The sequence below is a fragment of the Ranitomeya variabilis genome, chromosome 5 (assembly GCF_051348905.1).
Source record: "Ranitomeya variabilis isolate aRanVar5 chromosome 5, aRanVar5.hap1, whole genome shotgun sequence".
Taxonomy (NCBI): Eukaryota; Metazoa; Chordata; class Amphibia; order Anura; family Dendrobatidae; genus Ranitomeya; species Ranitomeya variabilis.
The window spans coordinates 24,101,545-24,129,418 of NC_135236.1; the positions used below are offsets into that span (position 1 = coordinate 24,101,545).

The following is a 27,874-nucleotide window of genomic DNA, read 5'->3' on the forward strand; positions in this document are numbered from 1 at the left end:
CACTTCCCTTTCAGGTTGAGGTGGATGCTTCGGAGATTGGGGCAGGGGCCGTTTTGTCGCAGAGAGGCCCTGGTTGCTCTACTATGAGACCTTGTGCCTTTTTCTCTAGGAAGTTTTCGCCGGCAGAGCGAAATTATGATGTGGGCAATCGGGAGTTGTTGGCCATGAAGTGGGCATTTGAGGAGTGGCGTCATTGGCTCGAGGGTGCTAAGCATCGTGTGGTGGTCTTGACTGATCACAAAAATCTGATGTATCTCGAGTCTGCTAAACGCCTGAATCCTAGACAGGCCCGCTGGTCATTGTTTTTCTCCCGTTTTGACTTTGTGATCTCGTATTTACCAGGTTCTAAGAATGTGAAGGCCGATGCTCTGTCTAGGAGCTTTGTGCCTGATGCTCCTGGAGTCGCTGAACCTGTGGGTATTCTTAAGGAAGGAGTTATCGTGTCTGCTATTTCTCCAGATCTGCGACGTGTGTTGCAGAGATTTCAGGCTGGTAGGCCTGACTCTTGTCCACCTGACAGATTGTTTGTGCCTGCTAGATGGACCAGCAGAGTCATTTCCGAGGTTCATTCCTCGGTGTTGGCAGGGCACCCGGGAATTTTTGGCACCAGAGATCTGGTGGCCAGGTCCTTTTGGTGGCCTTCCTTGTCAAGGGATGTGCGGTCATTTGTGCAGTCCTGTGGTACTTGTGCTCGAGCTAAGCCTTGCTGCTCTCGTGCCAGCGGGTTGCTCTTGCCCTTGCCTGTCCCGAAGACACCTTGGACACACATCTCTATGGATTTCATTTCTGATCTTCCGGTGTCTCAGGGCATGTCTGTCATCTGGGTGATATGTGATCGTTTCTCCAAGATGGTCCATTTGGTTCCTTTGCCTAAGCTGCCCTCCTCTTCTGATCTGGTTCCTGTGTTCTTCCAGAACGTGGTTCGTTTGCACGGCATTCCTGAGAATATTGTGTCGGACAGAGGATCCCAGTTTGTTTCCAGGTTCTGGCGATCCTTTTGTGGTAGGATGGGCATTGAGTTGTCGTTTTCATCCGCTTTCCATCCCCAGACTAACGGACAAACGGAGCGAACTAATCAGACTCTGGAGGCTTATTTGAGGTGTTTTGTCTCTTCTGATCAGGATGATTGGGTGACCTTCTTGCCGTTGGCTGAATTTGCCCTTAATAATCGGGCTAGTTCCGCCACCTTGGTTTCGCCATTTTTCTGCAACTCTGGTTTCCATCCTCGTTTTTCCTCGGGACATGTGGAGCCTTCTGACTGTCCTGGGGTGGATTCCGTGGTGGATAGGTTGCAGCGGATCTGGGGGCATGTGGTGGACAACTTGAAGTTGTCACAGGAGAAGGCTCAGCGTTTTGCCAACCGCCGCAGCGGTGTGGGTCCCCGACTTCGCGTTGGGGATTTGGTATGGCTGTCTTCTCGATTTGTTCCTATGAAGGTCTCCTCTCCCAAATTTAAGCCTCGCTTCATTGGTCCTTACAAGATATTGGAAATCATTAATCCTGTATCCTTTCGCCTGGATCTTCCGGTGTTGTTTGCCATCCACAACGTATTTCATAGGTCCTTGTTGCAGCGGTACGTTGTGCCTGTGGTTCCTTCTGCTGAGCCTCCTGTTCCGGTGTTGGTTGAGGGCGAGTTGGAGTACGTGGTGGAGAAGATCTTGGATTCTCGTCTCTCCAGGCGGAGGCTTCAGTACCTGGTCAAGTGGAAGGGCTATGGTCAGGAGGATAATTCCTGGGTGGTCGCCTCTGATGTGCATGCGGCCGATTTAGTTCGTGCCTTTCACGCCGCTCATCCTGATCGCCCTGGTGGTCTTGGTGAGGGTTCGGTGACCCCTCACTAAGGGGGGGGTACTGTTGTGAATTTACCTTTTGGCTCCCTCTAGGGGCTACTAGTGATTTGACTCTGGGTATGTCATTCATCCCTTGTATGCTCACCTGGGTCGATAGGTCAGGGGTGTTGCTATATAAGCTCCCTGGACCTTCAGTTCTATGCCTGGCAACGTTGATATCAGAGCTAATCTGTAGTGCTCTTGTCTACTGATCCTGGTTCCTGCTTGATTAAGCTAAGTCTGCTTCCTTGTTTTTTGCTATTTGTTTTTGTTTGCATTTTTGTCCAGCTTGTATATAATCTTTTTCCTGACCTTGCTGGAAGCTCTAGGGTGGCTGGTGTTCTCCCCCCGGGCCGTTAGACGGTTCGGGGGTTCTTGAATCTCCAGCGTGGATTTTGATAGGGTTTTTGTTGACCATATAAGTTATCTTACTACATTCTGCTATTAGTAAGTGGGCCTCTATTTGCTAAAACCTAGTTCATCTCTGTGTTTGTCATTTCCTCTTACCTCACCGTTATTATTTGTGGGGGGCTACTATCCTACTTTTGGGGTCTATTCTCTGGAGGCAAGAGAGGTCTTTGTTTTCCTCTTCTAGGGGTAGTTAGTCCTCCGGCTGGCGCGAGACATCTAGCGACCAACGTAGGCATGTTCCCCGGCTACTGCTAGTGTTGGCGTTAGGAGTAGATATATGGTCAACCCAGTTACCACTGCCCTATGAGCTGGATTTTTGTACGTCGCAGACTTACTTGTTTCTCTGAGACCCTCGCCATTGGGGTCATAACAGCGCCAGTCCTGCGGAACAGACCCCTTCGCTATAGAGTCCCTAAAAATAAGAAATAATGGTTTATCTATTACATTACTTAGTTCTCTTAGTACTCGTGGGTGTATGCCATCCGGACCCGGAGATTTATCTATTTTAATCTTATTTAGCCGGTTTCGCACCTCTTCTTGGGTTAGATTGGTGACCCTTAATATAGGGTTTTCATTGTTTCTTGGGATTTCACCTAGCATTTCATCTTCCACCGTGAATACCGTGGAGAAGAAGGTGTTTAATATGTTAGCCTTTTCCTCGTCATCTACAACCATTCTTTCCTCACTATTTTTTAAGGGGCCTACATTTTCAGTTTTTATTCTTTTACTATTGATATAGTTGAAGAACAGTTTGGGATTAGTTTTACTCTCCTTAGCAATGTGCTTCTCTGTTTCCTTTTTGGCAGCTTTAATTAGTTTTTTAGATAAAGTATTTTTCTCCCTATAGTTTTTTAGAGCTTCAATGGTGCCATCCTGCTTTAGTAGTGCAAATGCTTTCTTTTTACTGTTAATTGCCTGTCTTACTTCTTTGTTTAGCCACATTGAGTTTTTCCTATTTCTAGTCCTTTTATTCCCACAAGGTATAAACCGCTTACAGTGCCTATTTAGGATGTTCTGAAACATTTCCCATTTATTATCTGTATTCTTATTTCTGAGGATATTGTCCCAGTCTACCAGATTAAGGGCATCTCTAAGCTGGTCAAACTTTGCCTTCCTAAAGTTCAGTGTTTTTGTGACTCCCTGACAAGTCCCCCTAGTGAAAGACAGGTGAAACTGTACAATATTGTGGTCGCTATTTCCTAGATAGTAATAGTTCCCTCCATGAATTTCGACCCATATGGACTCGACATCCTCATTCCCTTCGCTAATATCCTCCCTTAAAGTGGACTTTAGACAAGACTTTACATAGAGACAAACCCCTCCCCCTCTCCGATTTTTACGATCCTTTCTAAACAGACTGTAACCCTGTAAGTTAACTGCCCAGTCATAGCTTTCATCTAACCATGTCTCGGTTATTCCCACTATGTCAAAGTTACCTGTAGATATTTCTGCTTCTAATTCTTCCATTTTGTTTGTCAGGCTTCTGGCATTTGCGAGCATGCAGTTTAGAGGATTTTGTTTTGTTCCAATCTCCTCGCTGTGGATTGTTTTAGAAATGTTCTTACCTCCCTTCTGAGTATGTTTTCCTGGGTCTTCTTTGTTCGAGTCTAATGTTTTTCTTCCCGTCCCCTCTTCTTCTAGTTTAACGCCCTCCTGATGAGTGTAGCGAGTCTTCTGGCGAATGTGTGTTTCCCAAGTTTGTTGAGGTGTAGTCCGTCTCTGGCTAGGAGTCCATCGTACAAGTAATTCACACCGTGGTCCAGGAATCCGAATCCTTGTTGTCTGCACCATTGTCTTAGCCAGTTGTTTGCATCAAGGATCCTGTTCCATCTCCTGGTGCCATGCCCGTCTACTGGAAGGATAGAAGAAAAAACTACCTGTGCATCCAGCTCCTTTACTTTCTTCCCCAACTCTTCAAAGTCCTTGCAGATTGTCGGTAGGTCCTTCCTTGCCGTGTCATTGGTGCCAACATGTATCAGAAGAAATGGGTGGACGTCCTTGGAGCTGAAGAGCTTTGGTATCCTATCGGTCACATCCTTGATCATCGCACCTGGAAGGCAGCATACTTATCTTGCGGTTATGTCCGGTCTGCAGATGGCTGCTTCTGTGCCTCTCAGTAGTGAGTCTCCCACCACCACCACTCTTCGTTGCTTCTTGGCTGTACTTTTTGCTGTCACTTGTTGCTGTGTACCCTTTTCTTTTTTGCTTGCTGGTAATGCTTCATCCTTAAGTGTGCCATCTTCATCCTCTACAAAGATTTGATATCGGTTCTTCAGTTGTGTGGTTGGTGATTTCTCCATGGTCTTCTTGCTTCTTTTGGTCACATGCTTCCACTCATCTGCTTTTGGAGGTTCTCTGACACTTTTTTCAACTTCTGTGACCAGTAGAGATGCTTCTGTTCTGTCTAGGAAGTCTTCATTCTCTTTGATGAGTTTCAAAGTTGCTATTCTTTCTTCCAGACCCCGCACCTTTTCTTCTAAAAGGGCCACTAGTCTACACTTCTGACAGGTGAAATTGGATTCTTCTGGTCGATCTGTGAACATGTAGCACATGCTGCAGCTCACCATGTAGGTTGTCACATCTGCCATGTTGCTCCTAGATCCTGCTGACTTGCTGTGTGTTTTCCTTCTTGTGTAATCTACTCAGCCAAGCTTTCTTGCAATAATGTCCTATAGGCAAAAATTTGCGCGCCATAAGGCGCGCGGTTTGGTGATACTTTCCAAGCAGCTGGTCCCGGCTGTACCCAACGATCTTCTTGCTGAGGGAGACTCTTCGCTTTTCCCAGAAGGCACCTGGAATATGCAAATTATCCTCCTCAAGCTTGAATCCCTGGTTTGGTGATGCTTTCCAAACAGCTGGTCCCGGCTGTACCCAACGATCTTCTTGCTGAGGGAGACTCTTCGCTTTTCCCAGAAGGCACCTGGAATATGCAAATTATCCTCCTCAAGCTTGAATCCCTGGTTTGGTGATGCTTTCCAAGCAGCTGGTCCCGGCTGTACCCAACGATCTTCTTGCTGAGGGAGACTCTTCGCTTTTCCCAGAAGGCACCTGGAATATGCAAATTATCCTCCTCAAGCTTGAATCCCTGGTTTGGTGATGCTTTCCAAGCAGCTGGTCCCGGCTGTACCCAACGATCTTCTTGCTGAGGGAGACTCTTCGCTTTTCCCAGAAGGCACCTGGAATATGCAAATTATCCTCCTCAAGCTTGAATCCCTGGTTTGGTGATGCTTTCCAAGCAGCAGGTCCCGGCTGTACCCAACGATCTTCTTGCTGAGGGAGACTCTTCGCTTTTCCCAGAAGGCACCTGGAATATGCAAATTATCCTCCTCAAGCTTGAATCCCTGGTTTGGTGATGCTTTCCAAGCAGCAGGTCCCGGCTGTACCCAACGATCTTCTTGCTGAGGGAGACTCTTCGCTTTTCCCAGAAGGCACCTGGAATATGCAAATTATCCTCCTCAAGCTTGAATCCCTGGTTTGGTGATGCTTTCCAAGCAGCTGGTCCCGGCTGTACCCAACGATCTTCTTGCTGAGGGAGACTCTTCGCTTTTCCCAGAAGGCACCTGGAATATGCAAATTATCCTCCTCAAGCTTGAATCCCTGGTTTGGTGATGCTTTCCAAGCAGCTGGTCACGGCTGTACCCAATGATCTTCTTGCTGAGGGAGACTCTTCGCTTTTCCCAGAAGGCACCTGGAATATGCAAATTATCCTCTTCAAGCTTGAATCCCTGGTTTGTTGATGCTTTCCAAGCAGCTGGTCACGGCTGTACCCAATGATCTTCTTGCTAAGGGAGACTCTTCGCTTTTCCCAGAAAGCACCTGGAATATGCAAATTATCCTCCTCAAGCTTGAATCCCTGGTTTGGTGATGCTTTCCAAGCAGCTGGTCCCGGCTGTACCCAACGATCTTCTTGCTGAGGGAGACTCTTCGCTTTTCCCAGAAGGCACCTGGAATATGCAAATTATCCTCCTCAAGCTTGAATCCCTGGTTTGGTGATGCTTTCCAAGCAGCTGGTCCCGGCTGTACCCAATGATCTTCTTGCTGAGGGAGACTCTTCGCTTTTCCCAGAAGGCACCTGGAATATGCAAATTATCCTCCTCAAGCTTGAATCCCTGGTTTGGTGATGCTTTCCAAGCAGCTGGTCACGGCTGTACCCAATGATCTTCTTGCTGAGGGAGACTCTTCGCTTTTCCCAGAAGGCACCTGGAATATGCAAATTATCCTTCTCAAGCTTGAATCCCTGGTTTGGTGATGCTTTCCAAGCAGCTGGTCCTGGCTGTACCCAACGATCTTCTTGCTGAGGGAGACTCTTCGCTTTTCCCAGAAGGCACCTGGAATATGCAAATTATCCTCCTCAAGCTTGAATCCCTGGTTTGGTGATGCTTTCCAAGCAGCTGGTCATGGCTGTACCCAATGATCTTCTTGCTGAGGGAGACTCTTCGCTTTTCCCAGAAGGCACCTGGAATATGCAAATTATTCTCCTCAAGCTTGAATCCCTGGTTTGGTGATGCTTTCCAAGCAGCTGGTCACAGCTGTACCCAATGATCTTCTTGCTGAGGGAGACTCTTCGCTTTTCCCAGAAGGCACCTGGAATATGCAAATTATCCTCCTCAAGCTTGAATCCCTGGTTTGGTGATGCTTTCCAAGCAGCTGGTCACAGCTGTACCCAATGATCTTCTTGCTGAGGGAGACTCTTCGCTTTTCCCAGAAGGCACCTGGAATATGCAAATTATCCTCCTCAAGCTTGAATCCCTGGTTTGGTGATGCTTTCCAAGCAGCTGGTCCCGGCTGTACCCAACGATCTTCTTGCTGAGGGAGACTCTTCGCTTTTCCCAGAAGGCACCTGGAATATGCAAATTATCCTCCTCAAGCTTGAATCCCTGGTTTGGTGATGCTTTCCAAGCAGCTGGTCCCGGCTGTACCCAATGATCTTCTTGCTGAGGGAGACTCTTCGCTTTTCCCAGAAGGCACCTGGAATATGCAAATTATCCTCCTCAAGCTTGAATCCCTGGTTTGGTGATGCTTTCCAAGCAGCTGGTCACGGCTGTACCCAATGATCTTCTTGCTGAGGGAGACTCTTCGCTTTTCCCAGAAGGCACCTGGAATATGCAAATTATCCTCCTCAAGCTTGAATCCCTGGTTTGGTGATGCTTTCCAAGCAGCTGGTCCCGGCTGTACCCAACGATCTTCTTGCTGAGGGAGACTCTTCGCTTTTCCCAGAAGGCACCTGGAATATGCAAATTATCCTCCTCAAGCTTGAATCCCTGGTTTGGTGATGCTTTCCAAGCAGCTGGTCACGGCTGTACCCAATGATCTTCTTGCTGAGGGAGACTCTTCGCATTTCCCAGAAGGCACCTGGAATATGCAAATTATCCTCCTCAAGCTTGAATCCCTGGTTTGGTGATGCTTTCCAAGCAGCTGGTCACGGCTGTACCCAATGATCTTCTTGCTGAGGGAGACTCTTCGCTTTTCCCAGAAGGCACCTGGAATATGCAAATTATCCTCTTCAAGCTTGAATCCCTGGTTTGTTGATGCTTTCCAAGCAGCTGGTCACGGCTGTACCCAATGATCTTCTTGCTGAGGGAGACTCTTCGCTTTTCCCAGAAGGCACCTGGAATATGCAAATTATCCTCCTCAAGCTTGAATCCCTGGTTTGGTGATGCTTTCCAAGCAGCTGGTCCCGGCTGTACCCAACGATCTTCTTGCTGAGGGAGACTCTTTGCTTTTCCCAGAAGGCACCTGGAATATGCAAATTATCCTCCTCAAGCTTGAATCCCTGGTTTGGTGATGCTTTCCAAGCAGCTGGTCCCGGCTGTACCCAATGATCTTCTTGCTGAGGGAGACTCTTCGCTTTTCCCAGAAGGCACCTGGAATATGCAAATTATCCTCCTCAAGCTTGAATCCCTGGTTTGGTGATGCTTTCCAAGCAGCTGGTCACGGCTGTACCCAATGATCTTCTTGGTGAGGGAGACTCTTCGCTTTTCCCAGAAGGCACCTGGAATATGCAAATTATCCTCCTCAAGCTTGAATTCCTGGTTTGGTGATGCTTTCCAAGCAGCTGGTCCCGGCTGTACCCAACGATCTTCTTGCTGAGGGAGACTCTTCGCTTTTCCCGAGAGGCACCGGAAATATGCAAATTATCCTCCTCAAGCTTGAATCCCTGGTTTGGTGATGCTTTCCAAGCAGCTGGTCCCGGCTGTACCCAATGATCTTCTTGCTGAGGGAGACTCTTTGCTTTTCCCAGAAGGCACCTGGAATATGCAAATTATCTTCCTCAAGCTTGAATCCCTGGTTTGGTGATGCTTTCCAAGCAGCTGGTCACGGCTGTACCCAATGATCTTCTTGCTGAGGGAGACTCTTCGCTTTTCCCAGAAGGCACCTGGAATATGCAAATTATCCTCCTCAAGCTTGAATCCCTGGTTTAGCTTGTGAAATTAGTGAAATTAAGAATATTAAAATACTTTTTTCTGGCTGTCTTTTTTTAACTCTTTCACTACTATAGGTTTAGTAATGGATAGGTGTCTTATTGATGCCTCTCCATTACTAACCGGGCTTAATGTCACCTTAAAATACAAAGGTGACATTAACATCTTATTACCCCATATGCCACAGCTACAGGGCAGTGGGAAGAGAGAGGGTAAGGGTCGGAATTGGTGCATCTTACAGATGCGCCATTTCTGGGGCGGCTGGGAGATTTTATTTGTAGCCAGTGGGGGACAATATCCATGGTCCCTTCCTAGCCTATGGATATCAGCCCACAGCTGCCTGCATTGCCTTTCTGGCTATAAAATATAGGGGGATCCCACGTCATTTTTTTGGGGTCCCCCTATTTTAATAGCCATTAAAGGCTACTCAGACAGCTGCGGGCTGATATTCATAGTCTGGGAAGATCCATGGTTATTTCCCACTTCCCAGGCTATAAACATACCCAGTCGCTGGCTTTCCAACTCTGAACTTGAAAATTGCACAGGAGCCCATGCAAATGTTTTTCTTTTTTTTTTTGGATTAAACAGATATTGCATTTAAGGCCGGGGTCACACTTTTGAGAAACTTGCATGAGTCTCGCACCTCAATACCTGATACTGCCACCGATACTGGGACCAGAGAGTGCAGCTGCATGAATTTCTCTGCAGCTTAACGCTCCTGTCCGAGTGGCAATGGCAGTGCCGGGTATTTATGTGCGAGACTCGTGCAAATTTTTCTTAAATTCTGACCCTGAGGTTGGCCCAGAAATGACATCACAATTATTATTTTTTTTTAAATAGATCTTTATTTAGCTTTCAAAAACGCATACAAATCCACATGGAAAAAACGCATCAAAGAATGCATCAAAAATGCATTAAAAAACACAGCAAATCCGCACCTGTGTTTTCTGGCAAGAGAGGGAAAAATCTGCACAGAAAATTCCACAGGCAAATCTGCAATGTGTGCACATACCCTTAAAGAAACTATCTAGGTTTAGTGAGAATTTTTAACTCACAATTGTATATACAGAGCTCCTGTGTATAATGTCACTGGTGATCAATGTTTCACCTGTACACTATACACTATATACAGAGCTCCTGTGTATAATGTCATTGGTGATCACTGTATTACCTGTACACTGACAAAATATAAAGAGCTCCTGTGCAGGGCTGCAATCAGGACATTACTGAACCTACTGGTGTATGGGGCCCGATGAGCAGAAGGGGTCCGCAGTGAACCCCCTATCTTCTGCTCACTGGGCCCCAGTAGCAGGATTCTGCCGGGTCAAACACTGCCCGTGCCCCATCAGATGCACAGGCAGTTCAAATTTGTTGTCATGCGGGAGATTCCCCCATGGCAACAGTTAACAATCATAGGCCAATCACAGGCCGGCAGCTGACATCAGCAGGCATGTTGCTGGTGTATGATGTCACTGTCATGCGCTGGAATAACTCTGTGCTCTTCCGATGTATCTAGCCGAGGACATTGCTGGATCTCAGCCAAATAAGGAGAACCTTTTTTATTTTTTGTAAATCCGCAGTATGGGGGGTGCATTATATCTCTATGGGGGAGCACTATATAATAGGTGTGCATTATACCCCTATGAGACTTATGACAGAGTCACTCATAATGTAATAGAGGGGATATATGTTTCACTACGCCTAATGGCATCAGTGTTATAAAATCCAGAGTTGTATTTCCTCCAGCAGAGTAAGTGTTGCGAGGGTTAAGTTATGTTATGGGCTGCTTTTTAAGGGGACATTCATAGAGCGGGTGGGAGAGTATCCCCCATATCTCTCCATACAGAGATAGCACTACTCTGTGCTGACAGAACCTGGGTGAGGTCATAGTCATGTGATCAGTCAAATGGTTGAGTCCAGGAGGTCTGGGCTTAAATGGCTGAAGGAACTTTCAGTGTTCAGTGTGAAGAGCCTGGAGAAGGAGCACTGCTGGAGAGTGCTCCATGGACTAGAGAACCTGCATCATGTGTGTCCTGTCAGCCATGAGCCGGAGGATCCCTATTTACAGAAGGACTGTGATTGTTCTGCCACCATTTTGCTTTGCTTTCCTGTTTTGCCTAGTGAGCTGTATTTTCTTTCCTACCCTTTGGATTATGCTGCCTAAAATAAACCAAAGGAAGTTCTTAAAGCCGCAGTGTACCCATGTCTACCTCCATGAGATGGCCACAAGCCAGTGTGCAATGTCAGGCAAGATGGAGGACCTGCTAAAACATCTACTACAAGCACAGCAGCAACAGCAATTGCAGCATCAACAATTCCAGCAGCCTCCGAAGTTGGTTTAGGAGCTGTGCTGTCCCAGGAGACAGATGGCGACAGACACCCAGTCCTGTACATGAGTAGGAAACTCTCCTCCTGTGAAAAGAACTATGCCATTGTGGAGAATGAGTGACTGCTTGACCATCATATGGGCGATTGACATCCTGAGGTGCTACCTGCTAGGTTCTAAGTTCTGGCTAGTATCAAATCATGGATGAGGGAAAGGAAGGGAAAGAATGATCAAGTGACAAGATGGTTTTTCTCACTGCAGGATTTTAATTTTCATGTCAAGCACAGGCCGGTGAAGCTGCATGGGAATGCAGATGCCCTGTCCAGACTCCCCTGCTTTGCCAGTGAAGTTGCCAAAACCCCTGGCTTTGGGCAGAGGGGGAATATGTGACAGGGGTGCATTATACCCCTATGGGGTTGCATTATACCCCTATCAGGGAGCATTATATTATGGGGGTGCATACCCCTATGGGGCTGCATTATACCCCTATGGGGGGCATTATATTGTGGGGCTGCATTATACCCCCATGGGGCTGCATTATACCACTTTGGGGCTGCATTATACTGGTATATATGATTATGGGATGCATTATACTGCTATATATGACTATGGGATGCATCATACTATTATGGATGACTATGGGGCCAACATAGAAAGAAATGAGGCAGAATGGGAGGACACATGGGGTTCAGAATGGGAGGACATGTGGGATCCAGAATGTGGGATATTATTACTATAGGGGCTAATTAAATGATATTATTTTTGTGGATACTCTTTTCAATGTGGGGGAGGAGATGTCCTGTTGCTGTGCAGGGAGACAGGGTCGTTTTTTTATCTGACGTAGTATAGAGGTTGGAGAAAGTGCTCTAGGTAACTGTGTTATCTTCTGCAGAGATGAGTTCTGGTTGGAAGGAATGATGGCAGTCTGAACATGATGAAGAAGAAAAGTGAAGATGAAGGACTTTAATTAGAGATGTCACCGGTGAGTCTGTGTGTTAACTGTACACATTCACTATATACTGTGCACTATATACAGAGCTCCTGTGTATAATGTCACTAGTGATCACGGTATTACCTGTGCACTGACACTATGACACTATATACAGAACTCCTGTGTATAATGTCACTGGGAATCCCTGTATTACCTGTACACAGACACTATATACAGAGCTCCTGAGTATAATGTCACTGTTGATCACTCTATTATCTGTACACAGACACTGTATACTAAGTACAGATCTCCTGTGTATAATAGAATTGGTATTGTGTTTTTTTATTAATGATCAATATTGTAGTATTCGGTCGCTATGTGATGGTAATATGTGTTCAGGTCATGGTGTGACGATATTTGTCCCCTGCTTGTGGCATTATTCGGTTGCTATGTTGTGTGATAATATTGGGTCCAGCCATTGTGTGGCAGTATTTGTTCCTTGCATGTACTATTATTCAGCAACTATGTGGTGGTAATATGTAGTCTAGTCATGGTGTGGTGGTATTTGTTCCTTTTATGTGGTATTATTGGTCTCCATGTGGTGGTAATATGTGGTCTGGTCATGGTGTGGCGGTATTTATTCCCAGTATGTGGTATTATTCTGTAACTGTGCTGGTAATATGTTATCTGGTCATCATGGTGTGGTGGTATTTGTCCCTTGTATGTGATACTATTGGTCAAATAAAAATATACCTAAAATTGTATTGATATTTTAACAAATGTTTAATAATTTACAGTAGAACAGAGTGTGGTGGATTAAAAAAATATTTTGGCCAAAGCAAAATCTGCTGGCTATGTAAGTGATCTACAATATATACAGAGCTCCTGTGTATACTGTCACCAGTGACCACTGTATTACCTATACACTGACACTATATGTAGAGCTCCTGTGTATAATATAACTAGTGATGAATGTATTACCTGTACACTGACACTGTATAGAAACCGCGTGTGTATAATGTCACTGGTGATCACTGTATTATCTGTACACTATACAATATATACAGAGCTCCTGTGTGTATACTGTTACCGGTGATCACTGTATTACCTGTACACTGACACTATATACAGAGCTCCCGTATATAATGTCTCTGGTGATCACTTTATTACTTGTACACTGACACTATATACTGTATACTATGTACAGAGCTCCTTTATATATTTTCACTTATGGTAATATTATTATTTTGTTGTTTTAGTAATGATCAGTATTGTAGTATTCAGTTTCTATTGTGGTAATATATGCCCTGGTCATGGTGTGGTGGTATTTGTGTCCTGTGTGTGGTATTATTCGATCACTATGTAGTGGTAATATGTGATATGGTCATGTACGTTACACATTCTCTTAAAGAAAAATAAATAAAAATGTAATTAAACATTTCTTAAAATACCCAATAGATTAGAGTAAAGTTGGGCCCTGCCAAAAGAGTTTATGTTGTTGTGGCGTTGGCTTAAAATAAATTTTTATCTAAAACAAAAGCTGCTGGCCAACTATGGGATATGCTGTTAGATGGTAACTGTTAAAGGCGTTTTCCACTACTAGAATAGCCCCCTTTTGAACTAAATGTTTGGCCCTCATAAAATAATAAAGCCTATACTCACCTCTTGTGCTGGCACCGTTCTCACGTTGTTGGGTCTTACTCTCCCCGGGGCTCTCTTGCGGTGTTGTGACACGTGATGCCGGTGCTGAATCAGCCAGGAAGTCACTGTTCCAGCCTTCATTGAAACTTTACATGACGAGGAAGTACGAGAGCAGCCACAGCCCAGACTTCCTCTTCATGTTCACTTTGTCTGAAGGCAGAGACAGTGACGCCAGTGCTGATTGGGCATCACATATCACAACACCTCACGAGAGCTCCTAGGAGAGCTAGTGCCAACACCACTGGAACAGCACCGGCATGGGAGGAGAGTATAGGCTTTATTATTTTAAGGGGGTGAAACAGTTAGATCAAAAAGGGGTTTTCCAAGTAGTGGACAATCCTGATAATGTGTGGTTGGTGATGACGTGGTGGTGAAGTGGAGTTTTTCCAAGAGTGGGTGTTGGGACTGTGAAAGGTTCGAGGAGTGGATGTGGAGCTGGGGTGGAGCTTGGGGAGAGTCTCAAGGGGATCAGAAAATTATGCCAATATGGGGCCCTGAATTTCCTGCTGGCTGCCTTGGGTATAACACGTACAGTAGTATTGAAAGATTAATTATAATTCTAAAAACAGGTCTAGAAATTTTCCATTTTGCTTAGTAGAAAAATGTTTGATGTTTGAATAGTGAAGAAACCATGGCTTCTATTACACATGCATATATTAACTCTTTTCGGAAAGTAGTAAGAGGTTTGATATTAATAAAGTGGAAAAGCAGTGACTTCTTTTTCCCACATATTTTTTGAATTTGCCACAACCATTCTGAAATGTGCAGCTCTCCCACTGGAACACAATTTTTTATGCCATGGTTGGAATATTTAGCAAAATTAATGAAGCTATAGAGGACTTTATCACCAGCCGGTTGTGGCCAACCCAAAAAAAAACCAGATACATTATTTAAATCCATATTTCAGCTTGGCAAAAATATGGGCACAGTAGAGTAAACACAAAGATAATGTGATGTGTGAGGATTAGAATCTCATCCAGGTACATACTGGTACAATACATCCCAAAAGATCTCGTAATCAAAGTTTAAGTAATTGTTAGATATTTTAATTGGAGGCGTGTACTCTCTTTATGAGCAGATATCTTAAAACCATCACTTGGACTTAAGAAAAGCTAACTCATTAGGTGCCAAATTACTTTTGTACATTTATTAAATGGAGCAGTAAAAGGAAAACTCTTTGATTTCATAGAAACAAGAGCCGACCAAAATTTGTCATTGTCTGATTGAATTCAGGACTTCAAAATTGTTAATAAATGATGACTCTGGCATAATGGAACCTGGCAACTTTTAAAAAGATCCAACACAACAAAACAATGGAGTAAACATAGAATCTCAGAAATCATTATAAAAATGCTCAGTTTATTACATAAATATCAAAGAACAATTCAATCATATGAGTAAGATGTACAAAGTGCACAAAATGCAGGAACATTCCAAGAAACAAACTTGGCACAGCACAGCATGTCATCAAATAAAGGTGCATTGGTGTGATTATAAGCGCTTACCCATGGAGACCCCTCGTCTCCCCTTCGAAAAAGCTGGACCGCGAAACGCGCGTCAGGGGTGTCAGGGAGTTCGTGGGACCGACCATTCTCCATGGGTAAGCGCTTATAATCACACCAATGCACCTTGTGGGCGGCGGCAGTGTAATTAACACTATGTAATGATTTATTTGATGACATGCTGTGCCTCCTATATGGTGCACACTGGTATACATACTGGGCTCGTACCATGGTCTAATACTGTAGTGGTCTGTGCCCCTGCGAACTTTCTGCTGTACCACTAGTTTGTTTCTTGGAATGTTCCTGCATTTTGTGCACTTTGTACATCTTACTCATATGATTGAATTGTTCTTTGATATTTATATAATAAACTGAGCATTTTTATAATGATTTCTGAGATTCTATGTTTACTCCATTGTTTTGTTGTGTTGGATTTATCAGGGAGTACTCTCATTCAAAATAATGTTTATGGTGATATTGTTGATGGAAGAGGGACATTAGTTTCCTCTTGGCCACGGTGTAATCCTGCGCTATCTGACTCATCTAATCGAACTTTTAAAAAGATGTAGAACAGTTTGACTTACAGGTTTATTTTACTTTCCTCCATTGTCTAGAACACCTGATACAACTAATATAAAATCAGAGATGTCTCTGGGGTCTTATTCCACCTGGCACCTTACCTTCGTTTTATACATAAATATCCACATGTATTGCCTCACATTCATGTGTCTGGTGGCCAACACTCTGCCGACTTATTATCCATCTCATAGGAGCAGGAAAAAAATATGGAGAAAATGAATGCCAAGGACATAGAAATACATGAAGTGAGTAGCAAATGACTGTTTTAACCAAGAGTCTAATATAGAACCATTGCACAAAAAGAGAGAAAGCTTACGTTACACGTTTACCTACATTTATCACTTTTATTTCTACATTTATATTTTATCGTAGGACAATATCATTAAGAAAAAAAATTATATCGGAAATAGCAAGATATAATAATACTATTGATTTTTTATTAGGATTTTATGATTTTTTCATAGAGAAAAAATAAATAAGATATTCACAGTTTGGTGAAGCTTGGAGATTCGATAACTTCAGCACTGACAAACTACATGAGCGAGCTGCCTTACTGCAAATGTGTTTTACTTAGATATGATACCAAAACAGGAGAAACAGATATTGTCCAACATTTCCACCGATATTATTAGGTCCCTGCCAAGGACAACTGACACATGTGCGTTGCTGGCTTGATATTACGTGGATCTGCTCCAGTGCTGATATAAGATGGACATTGTTTTTTTTAAATTTTGCTTATAAAAAAAATAAGACCAATTTTCATCAGTTTGCTGGATCAGAATATTTTATCTTCTGTGGTTTAAAAAAAATCCTAATTTTATTACGTATTAGACCTTGCTCAAATGAGAATATGAAAAAGCATTAATGTTTCATCTGTAATGTCATCTGTATGTGATCAGTACATCATCCGTATTCTGTATCCATATTTTTTCCTCCATGTTATATCCATTTTAAATATCACTTATCTTAAATATAATAAATAAAAGGTCAAATACATATTTCTGCGGTTTTCAGATATACAAGCTATTAAACAGTCCAAAATGACAGTCGGCACTAACATCTTCTTAAAAGAACTGCTTTATTGATCTGGTAGTATAAAAGACACAAAAATGGGTTGAACATAACAGCACAAATTTGCGCTCCCAGGCAACATGTTTCGGACCTCTGTTGTCCTTTTATCAGGCCTGTGCTGTTTGGTTCGACCATTTTTGTGCCTTTTACATTACTGGATTAATAAAGCAATTCTTTTAATAAAATGTCAGTGAACAGCTATCGTTTGGACTGCTGCTGTAGAGACCGCAGGTAAAGAAGGATGCAGGGACAAATAGGAGCCAGAAAGCAAATAGCGTTTTTAACTTTCTTTTTAACTTCCAACCAAAAAGATAACAAACGTTTTCCACGCAGGGAACTTATATACAAGAACACAATCTCGCAGTAAATCCTAATTACTATATGACCGCCCTGAACTATACCCGAAGAACGCGGCAGCGCCTCACTAGTGACTCCCTACTAAGATAAAGTCAACAACGGTCACTTATCAGTGCTGGTTCAGCGATGTAGTCCTGACGGGGAGGCTCCGACAACGCCGTAGTCCTGATGGCGGAGGAAGGAGGTGTCTTCTGGCGACGGGCCCAGGCGTAGAGTCGAGTCCAGAATGTCTTTTGCGGTGCTGCGTTCCCTCCTGCAGGCGGACGTTGATCCGAGGTAACAGCCTCCCAGTCCAGAGAAGAGTCTTTTTGAGGAGGATTAGGAGAATAATCAGTATCAGTCACAGCTGAGACGAAACCATGCGAGTCCGTAGCACTCTCTGGCAAGGTGTTCTCAGGGAGCGCGGTAATACTGTCCCTGAGCTGGTCAGCACTACCCCTCTGCCTGGGGGGTCGCTGACGACGAATGCGTCTCTTTTTGGGGGCTCCAGTAATTGCCCGCAGTGTCTGTTGCACGTTTTCCCCCTGCTTCCTGCAAGTCTCACTGCGGCCTGCACACTCACAGCAACTGCGCTGCAGTTTCCTCTCCTCAGAGATTTCCCGCGCTTCTCTGCCCCTGCTTTCGCGCGTTTTGCTTTTTATCCTCTCCTCTCCCTGCGTCACTCTGCCTCCTGTCACATGAGCCTGGCTTCCCATGCACCCCTCAAATCCGTCCCCCGGAACCCCGACTCCCGGCAACAATGGTTCCACCCGTCTGCACAGCTCACCAGGTCCCTGTCCCCTACATTCCCCCACCCTGTATGCTCGCCAGTCCCTGGGCGAGGCCTTCGCACTGACAGGTCGCCCACCTGACGGATTGTTCCACACTTGGGTCTGTCTAGTGTGTAAGTCAGGACTGTAGCGAGTTGGGGGTCTACCGGCAGTAGAACGTTCAGAACGTCGTGGCTCGGGTCCTTGTGTAGGGGGTGTTGGGGGAATGTCGTCAGCGGAAGGGTGACTGGTCAGGGGTAGTGTAGTAGTCGAGATAGGGGGAGTATTTTGACGCCATTCTTCTTCTTCATCATCTTCTTCATCCCACCAATGGTTGTTGAGGGACTCAGTCGTAGGTGGCTCTTCCCTGATTGCGGATTCCGGGGTGTCCGAGTCAACAGAGCGACACAACCGGAGCATGTTGCGATGAAGAATGCGAGTACCTGTACTTCCGAGGGCCTCAGACTGCACTTCATATACAGGTCCATGCGGGTCTATACGGCGAAGCACCCGATAGGGTGTTTTTTGCCAACGATGGTCTAACTTGTTTTGCGGTCTTTGCTCTCGAACGAGTACTCGATCACCTGGCCGGAACTCTGGAGGTTTTGCTGTAGGGGTGCTCCGATGCTCCACTTCCCGAATTCGAGTGTGTACCAGTCGGTGTAAGGTCTGCAGCCGATGCCGATGATCACGCACCCACGAAGCCATCCCTGTTCGGGGGCCTTCTTCCTCCGAAGACAGTTCCAGATCTGTCATGCCTTTTCCTGGGCGCCCAAAGACCACTTCATACGGGGTGCGTCCTGTGACTTGATGAACTCTATTGTTGTAGACCCACACTAGGTCAGACACGTACTCCGGCCAGCGGGCCTTCTGATCTTGTTCTAGCGCACGCAGCATTTGAAGCAAAGTCCGGTTAAACCGCTCACAAGCCCCATTTCCCTGGGGATGATACGGTGTGGTGCGTGACTTATCAATGCCGTAGAGGCGATGCAGCTCTTCCATGACCTTGCCCAAGAAACAGGCGCCTTGATCCGAATGTATTCGCCTCGGACAGCCGTAAACTTGAATAAAGTTCTTACAGATAGCGCTCGCCGCCGACTCAGCTGTCTGATCACGGGTAGGGATGACTACCGCGAATTTTGAAAAATGATCTACCATAACGAGGCAGTGTTCGTAGCCTTGATGCGCTGCTCCAATGGTAATGTAGTCTATCATTAATACTTCAAAAGGGGCAGACGTCGTGATGCTCTGCACAGGCGCCCTTTCCTCCGGTGACTTGGTTAGCTCACATTGTCGACATTGTCTACAGGCAGTTTGTACTTCCGCAAGCAGCCGAGGATGATAGAGCCGAGTTTGCAGCCACTTAAACGTCCTCTTCACTCCGAAGTGTGCCCCGGACTCATGAGCTTCTTTAGCAACTGCGGCCACCACAGGCCCTGGTAAGACCATCTGCCAGGTCGGCTCAGAATCTGCCAGAGCCATGGTTAAGTGGCATAAGAGCCCGTCCTGAAGAGTTAGGCGCTCCCACTGCCGCAGAAGAAGGTTCAGATCTGACGGGAGAATTTGTCCAGGGGTTCTCACGGGCAATAGACCATTCGTTATCCACTGTCGCAATGGAGCTAGTTCCTGGTCTTCCTGTTGTAGCCGTATCCATTCGTCCCGACTCTGAACCAACAGTCCTGCAGCCGTTCCGTTCCCGGTCTGTTCCAGGCTCACAGCCGTCTGAGCAGCGCCCCCGATGGCGTAGGGGATTTCTTCTCCCTCCAGCTCCTCATCTCGGTTAGTTCTTGGGGGATTTTTCCGCAGACGAGATAATGCGTCAGCATGAACATTCTCCGCTCCTCGCTTGTAAAGGATACGGTATCTGTACTTGGCCATCCGGGCTACCCAGCGCTGTTCTAGGGCACCCAATTTCGCATTTCCCAGATGTGCCAATGGGTTGTTATCCGTGCGTATCAGCACCTCGGAACCGGCCAGGTACTCAGCGAACCGCTCCGTCATAGCCCACACCACGGCCAGCAGCTCCACCTTGAAAGAACTGTAATTGTCTGGGTTCAACTCAGAGTCATGAAGAGACCGACTCGCATAGGCGATCACTCTCTCCCGCCCATCCTGAACCTGAGACAACACAGCCCCCAATCCCTGAGAGCTGCCGTCGGTGTGTAGGATGAACGGTTGCGAAAAGTCCGCATAAGCCAACACCGGCGGCTCCATGAGAGCTGTCTTCAAGTCCCGGAACGCTGCTTCTTGTGGCTCCTGCCATTGTATCTTCTTTCCCCGTTCCTTGGGGGAGCTTCCTTTCAGCAGGACTTGTAGATTGTGAGAACGGCGAGCAAAATTCTTCACGAAGCGCCGGTAGTACCCAGCGAGGCCCAAGAACGCCCGTACATCTTTAGCGGTCTCCGGTGTGGGCCACTCCTGGATTGCAGCAATCTTCTCCTGCGATGGCCGGACTCCTTCGGCGGACACCACATGCCCCAGGTACTCGATCTGTTCCCGGAACAAGTGACACTTCTGGGGCTTCACCTTAAGCCCGTATTTCAGCAACCGGTCTAGTACCTGTTCCAGTCGGCACAGATGTTCCTCGAATGTTGGGGCGTAGATGATGATGTCATCCAGATAAATGAGAGTGGCCTCGAAGTTCAAATCCCCCAGACACCGCTCCATTAATCGTTGGAAGGTGCCTGGAGCGTTGGCCAGCCCAAACGGCATTCGATTGAACTCAAATAGTCCCATGGGAAGGATGAACGCTGTCTTAGGACGATCTGCTTCTGTCATCGGGACCTGCCAGTATCCGCTGGCTAGGTCTAAGGTGGAAAAATATTTGGCCCGACCCAGCACGGAGAGAGACTCCTCGATACGGGGAAGTGGATAAGAGTCTCGGACGGTGCATGCATTTAGCTTACGATAGTCCACACAGAACCGGAGCGTGCCGTCCTTTTTCCGCACCAGCACGATCGGGGCAGCCCACGGGCTCTGACTCTCGCGGATCACTCCCTTTTGTAGCATCTGGCCTAACAACGTCTTTACTTCCTGGTACATCTGCGGGGGAATCTGTCTGTACCGCTCCCTGATGGGCACTGTATCTCCGGTCGGAATTCCATGTTCGATGGCCGTGGTACAGCCAAAATCATCTTCATGTTGCGCAAACACTTCAGCATAGTGTCCAAGGAGCCGCTGCACTCGCGAGACTTGTGATGGATCCAGACCCGGTAATTCTGCTCGCATATGTTCCAGAATAGTTTGACCTTTTCGTAACGCTATCAGCTCAGGATCCTGTGTAGACCGGACACTGACCATCCAGGGATCAGGGGAATCCACCTTTAACTGTAAAGTATCTGGAGGAGGCATCACTTCTAACGGTCGTAACACTTTGGCCATCTCACTTCGGACCCGTAGCACGACATCGTGTTCGTCCACATTCACACATCGCACTGGTACGGCCCCATTTTTAACAGTAGCCAGAGATCGGGCCACCAGCAGTCCTGTGGGCAAAGGGGACGTAAAGGTGGGCTCAACCTGCACTTGCACTCCTTCCAGAGGGATGCGAGCTCGGATGGGCAGGGATATAACAGTCTGTCCTGGGGGAAACGTCACTTCTGCTGTCGGGGAGGTGATTACTTTCCCTAGTATGTCTCCCTCCTGAAAGGTCTCTTGCACACGGACTTCCCTCACTAACTGTCTGAACACGGAGCCTTGAGGTGTACTGGTCCCCCACTGATTGAGTGTCTCTTGTGTGGTCTCCCCTAACAGCAAACTGCCAAAGTCCTTCAATACATTCATCCCCAAAGTCACGATATGTTGTGGGCTGGGATCCCCCCGTGTCAACACAACCCCCCGGCGGCCCAGGTCTTTCCCACATAAAGATATTTGCATCCAGGTGACCCCTTCCACTGGGATGGGCAGCTGATTGGCGGCCTGCAACCGGATTACGGGGCCCCATTGGGGTCTGACTGACACAGGGAAGTGTTTTCTAAAATAGGCCTCGGGCATAGTCGTGACTTGAGATCCGGTGTCCACCAGACAACGTACAGCCCGCCCTTCAAACTCTGCCCAAACCAGGGGGCAGCTGGCAACCAAATTTTCGGGACTTTCACCACCCATCCGCGGGGATTCTGACTCCGAGCGTCGTCCCCTTAGCTCGGAGTCCTCTAGTTTAACGCCCGCCGTGACGAGGCCCTCCCTCTCCGGGGGCACTCCCGTGCGAAATGTCCTGCCTCCCCGCAACCATAGCAAGCACCGGAGACCGGATAATATCCTGAACGAACGCCACGAGCTGGACTCCCAGACCCTTGCCCCCGGGGTAGCTCCCTTGGGCTTCGCGCATTTTTTTTTACTTCGGCCAGTTCGTCTCGGATTTGTTTGAGCTCCTGCCGCATCTCCTGAACCCACGACGGCTCACCCCCTCCTGGTGCAGCGGTCTGGATAACCCGAGCCTCTCCTGTCAGGACCGTCACCCCCCTCTCTTGCTCCCGGGTGCGGGCCTCATTGCCTATGTCGGAGAAAGTCAGGCGCGGGTCGACCCGCACTCGTTCACGTAGAGCCTGTTTGGTCAACTCATCCCGCAGTCCCGTCACCAGTTGGTCGCGCAGGGTCACGTCGACATGTCCCATCCCCATACCATCTTTCCGCACGATTGCAATGTTTAGCTCTTGCAGAGCATTCATGTACTGAGTGACAGTCTCGCCCTCTTTTTGTCGCCGTCCAAACAACCGGGCCCGCAGCTCTCCCACGTCGGTGGGATCCCCGTGCGTCCCCTCTAACACATGTAACACCCCGGTAAAAGTATTCCGCTCTGTGGGGGGTCTCAACATCACTGAATCTCGGGCCTCTCCGTCTAATGCCATAATGGCTACCTCAGCTTCCAGGGCCGGGGTCATAGGATGCATTCTCAACAGCCCCCTCATCCTCTCAGTCCAGCTCCACAACAACATGTTGCTCCCATTAAACTTGGGCAAATTGTTTAACATGGCCCCCAATGAGAGAGAAGCTCTAGGCCCAGCCCCATCCTCCGTATCTTCTGGCTCCTTCTTTGGATCCTGCATCCTGCCGACTACGCCAAATGTAGAGACCGCAGGTAAAGAAGGATGCAGGGACAAATAGGAGCCAGAAAGCAAATAGCGTTTTTAACTTTCTTTTTAACTTCCAACCAAAAAGATAACAAACGTTTTCCACGCAGGGAACTTATATACAAGAACACAATCTCGCAGTAAATCCTAATTACTATATGACCGCCCTGAACTATACCCGAAGAACGCGGCAGCGCCTCACTAGTGACTCCCTACTAAGATAAAGTCAACAACGGTCACTTATCAGTGCTGGTTCAGCGATGTAGTCCTGACGGGGAGGCTCCGACAACGCCGTAGTCCTGATGGCGGAGGAAGGAGGTGTCTTCTGGCGACGGGCCCAGGCGTAGAGTCGAGTCCAGAATGTCTTTTGCGGTGCTGCGTTCCCTCCTGCAGGCGGACGTTGATCCGAGGTAACAGCCTCCCAGTCCAGAGAAGAGTCTTTTTGAGGAGGATTAGGAGAATAATCAGTATCAGTCACAGCTGAGACGAAACCATGCGAGTCCGTAGCACTCTCTGGCAAGGTGTTCTCAGGGAGCGCGGTAATACTGTCCCTGAGCTGGTCAGCACTACCCCTCTGCCTGGGGGGTCGCTGACGACGAATGCGTCTCTTTTTGGGGGCTCCAGTAATTGCCCGCAGTGTCTGTTGCACGTTTTCCCCCTGCTTCCTGCAAGTCTCACTGCGGCCTGCACACTCACAGCAACTGCGCTGCAGTTTCCTCTCCTCAGAGATTTCCCGCGCTTCTCTGCCCCTGCTTTCGCGCGTTTTGCTTTTTATCCTCTCCTCTCCCTGCGTCACTCTGCCTCCTGTCACATGAGCCTGGCTTCCCATGCACCCCTCAAATCCGTCCCCCGGAACCCCGACTCCCGGCAACAATGGTTCCACCCGTCTGCACAGCTCACCAGGTCCCTGTCCCCTACACTGCTATCACTAGAGTATTTTCCCATGGACTTGGACAGTTGAGCTGAAAAAAAGCCAATAAACAGTACTAAGTGGACAGCGCTAAAAAAAGGTTTTTTTTGCAAACCTTTTAATTTGAATATACAAATTTGATCATCAAACTGGATCAGAAATGATCATGACTCAATTTTTATATTTTTTTTAAGTACCACTCCAGCATTTTTTTTATTCAGCACTGGAGTGATGCTTCAAACCCCAGGTCCCTGCCGTACGCTTATACCCTACCCCCCTCCAGCGTTTTCACCATTTTTCACTTTCGCTCTGGTCCTAACTAGTGATGAGCGAATATCCTCATTACTTGAGATTTCTCGATCATGCTCAGGGGTCCTCCAAGTATTTTTTAGTGCTCGGAGATTTAGTTTTCATCGCCGCAGCTGAATGGTTTATATCTGTTAGCCAGCATAAGTACTTGTGGGGGTTGCCTGGTTGCTAGGGAATACCCACATGTAATCAAGCTGGCTAACAGATGTAAATCATTCAGCTGCGGTGCTAAAAACTAAATCTCCAAGCACTAAAAAATACTCGGCGGACCCCCAAGCATGCTCGAGAAATCTCGAGTAACGAGTATATTCGCTCATCACTAGTCCTAAGGTGTCAAGTTCTCAATACAAGTCTATGAAACTCATAAAAAAGCCAGAATGAGGCTCCAATAGACTTGTAATGAATTGTGTCCCCCGGTCGTTCCATGAAACACTGGAGCTGCGGGAGAGAGACCGGAGCAGTGGTGAATATAAAGACACCAGAAGGTGAGTAGAAGACAGTGGACTTAGAGTTGAAGAACCACTTCACATGTAAAGCTTAAAAAAATGCTGCGGTACTCTAAACAATTGGTTTGCAAGAAAACCTACATGTGTTAATGCTTATATTCTATAAAGGGTTTTTGTTCCCGCTGTAAAAACACTGACAATTCACATTCAGCGGGGGAAAATAAGTATTTGATACACTGCCAATTTTGCAAGTTTTCAACCTACAAAGAATGGAGAAATCTGCAGTCTTTATTGTAGGTACACTTTACCTGTGAGAGATAGAATCTAAAAATAAAAACCATAAAATCACATTGTAGGATTTTTAAACAGTTAAATTTCACTCTATTGCATGAAATAAGTATTAAGAATTATTAGAGACCTCTATGGTTACTGATCGCCGGTAGCTGTGAGCGCCACCCTGTGGTCGGCGCTCACAGCACACCTGCATTTCAGCTACATAACAGCGATCTGATGATCGCTGTTATGTAGCAGAGCCGATCGGGCTGTGCCTGCTTCTAACCTCCCATGGAGGCTATTGAAGCATGGCAAAAGTAAAAAAAAAAAGTTAAAAAAAATGTGGAAAAAATAAAAAAACATAAAAGTTTAAATCACCCCCCTTTCGCCCCAATCAAAATAAATCAATAAAAAAAAATCAAACCTACACATATTTGGTATTGCCGCGTTCAGAATCGCCCGATCTATCAATAAAAAAAAGCATTAACCTGATCGCTAAACGGCGTAATGAGAAAAAAATCCGAAACGCCAGAATTACATTTTTTTGGTCGCCATGACATTGCATTAAAATGCAATAACGGGCGAAAAAAAGAACGTATCTGCACCAAAATGGTATCATTAAAAATGCCAGCTCAGCACGCAAAAAATAAGCCCTCAACCGACCCCAGATCATGAAAAATGGAGACGCTACGAGTATCGGAAAATGGCGCAATTTTTTTTTTTTTTTAGCAAAGTTTGGAATTTTTTTTCACCACTTAGGTAAAAAATAACCTAGTCATGCTAGGTGTCTATGAACTTGTAATGTCCTGGAGAATCATAATGGCAGGTCAGTTTTAGCATTTAGTGAACCTAGCAAAATAGCCAAGCAAAAAACAAGTGTGGGATTGCACTTTTTTTGCAATTTCACCGCACTTGGATTTTTTTTCCCGTTTTCTAGTACACGACATGGTAAAACCAATGATGTCATTCAAAAGTACTACTCGTCCCGCAAAAAATAAGCCCTCACATGGCCAAATTGACGGAAAAATAAAAAAGTTATGGCTCTGGGAAGGAGGGGAGTGAAAAACGAATACGGAAAAACGGAAAATCCCACGGTCATGAAGGGGTTAAGAAGCCCTCCTTTTTCTCGTTTTCTGCGAGTAAGATTCATAAATTTTTAGTTATATGTTAACTTTTCTTTATGTCCGCATTAAATTAAAAATAGCTTTTTAAAACTACAGTCGTCACTTGATGCTTTCAGTGTAGGTCCTAAAGGCTTTAATTTCTTTACAAACTATTGAGAATTTATATTTCTTGTATTTTATTAATATTCGAATCACATTTTTATACTGAGTAATTATAAATAGTATACCTAAAGAAGGGAAGTACACAACCCAGAGTAAAATACAGAATTTATTAACATACTCAGATAAAAATAGAAACCAATATGTACATAGTACAGAAAAAGGGGAAAAAACCCTGAGCAGCGTGACCTCCAAGCAGCCAGTGAAATTCAAGAGAAAACAAGTAACTACACACACTGTATCAAAAAAGCCAATGAATATAACTGATTGCTGTGAATAGATTTCATAGTATCAACCCAGTGGGAAAATTATTTTCAACGCAGAATACGGTGTACACAAAAACAAATCAGATGTAAATGTGCTAGCAGCACCATGTTGCAAATTCAATGTAGATATAGGTTGAGTGTAAACTCATATAAAGTAAAGATTATCCATATTAAAATATTGTGTTGCACAAAAGAAGAGGCAAATGTGCCTAATAGAAAAAAAATCAATTAAAGTGCAAGTGCTTAAAGGTGCATAAGGACTATTACAACAGCAAGCTGACGGCAAAAAAAGTTTTTTGCTACGGGAAGTGCTGCCAGTACCTGTATAGATGAAGGTGCTGAGAAAGGGATACCCACGACGCGCATTTTGCTATTGTTTCCTATTTTGAGCTCAAAAACTCCTGAATTATTTTTTTATTAGATTTTAATCATGCCAGCCACAAAGATGTATGATTGGTTTCCATAAAAGAGAGCTATGGCTATTGTTTTGAGGAAGGAGAGATATACTTTCAGAGAAATTGCTAGGAAGATGGGTGGAGGAGTCAATGCTTCTGGAGTGAAATAGCTGTGTTCACGTTTTACTGATAGTTGCAGCATCAAAACTAAGAGTGGAAGCAGAAGCAAAAAGGCAACAACTCCAAAAACAGACAGAATAATTGTTAGGTTATCCTTGCAAAACAGAAGAGAATCAGCCAAGGAGCTCAACCAGTTCTTGCACTGTGGAGGAGTTTTGGTGTCAGATAGAACAGTACGTCGCCAGTTACGTGATGCCAGTCGGAAAGCACAAACACCAAGGAAAAGACCATTGCTAAATCTTAAACAGAGAAGTAAAAGAATTTCCGGGGCCAAAGAACATATTAGCTGGACAACTGAAGATTGGAAGAAAGTAATCTGGAGCGATGAAACGAGAATATCGATTTTTGGTAGTGACGGAGTGTGTTATGTTCGGAGAAGGCCAAAAGAAGACTGTCTTCCAAAGTGTATTGATAGCAGCAGTTATCCGTTTCTGGTACCATGTTATAACCACAGAGAACCTGAGAAGTCTTGTTGAATCAATGCCAAGGATATGCAAAGCTGTTGTCGACGATGCTAAAGGATATCCTACATGCTACTAAAGAAAGAACATATAGGGATAGCATGAAATTAACATATTAGGACTTGATATTTTGATTTGGCCATTCCGCTGTTCTTATAGAAGTAATGAGATATTTTGCACTATGGTAACCTTTTTTCTCTGTAGAGATGTTCTAATCTACCCTAGACTACTTGTGGCATTATTATTATAAACTATTATTATAAACACATTGTATGATTGCATGCTAAAAACTTTAAAAAATGACAAAAATTTGAAGCGTACCCACAATTTTGGCCACTACTGTATATTGCTCATTCATAAAATATGTCCTTGAATACATTTCAGTGGTGTACAAAAGACTACAA

The 27,874-nt window shown here is 45.7% G+C and overlaps 1 protein-coding gene across 1 annotated transcript in view; it reads right to left on the reverse strand.

The window, feature by feature from the left end:
• LOC143774728 (olfactory receptor 1500-like) overlaps nucleotides 1-13,701 on the reverse strand; it is a 40,184-nt gene extending 26,483 nt beyond the window's left edge. Inside the window, exon 1 of the mRNA XM_077262493.1 lies at nucleotides 13,582-13,701. Coding sequence (XP_077118608.1) covers nucleotides 13,582-13,701 — 120 coding nt within the window. The remainder of the gene's footprint in view (nucleotides 1-13,581) is intronic.
• Between the last annotated feature and the right edge of the window lie 14,173 nt (nucleotides 13,702-27,874).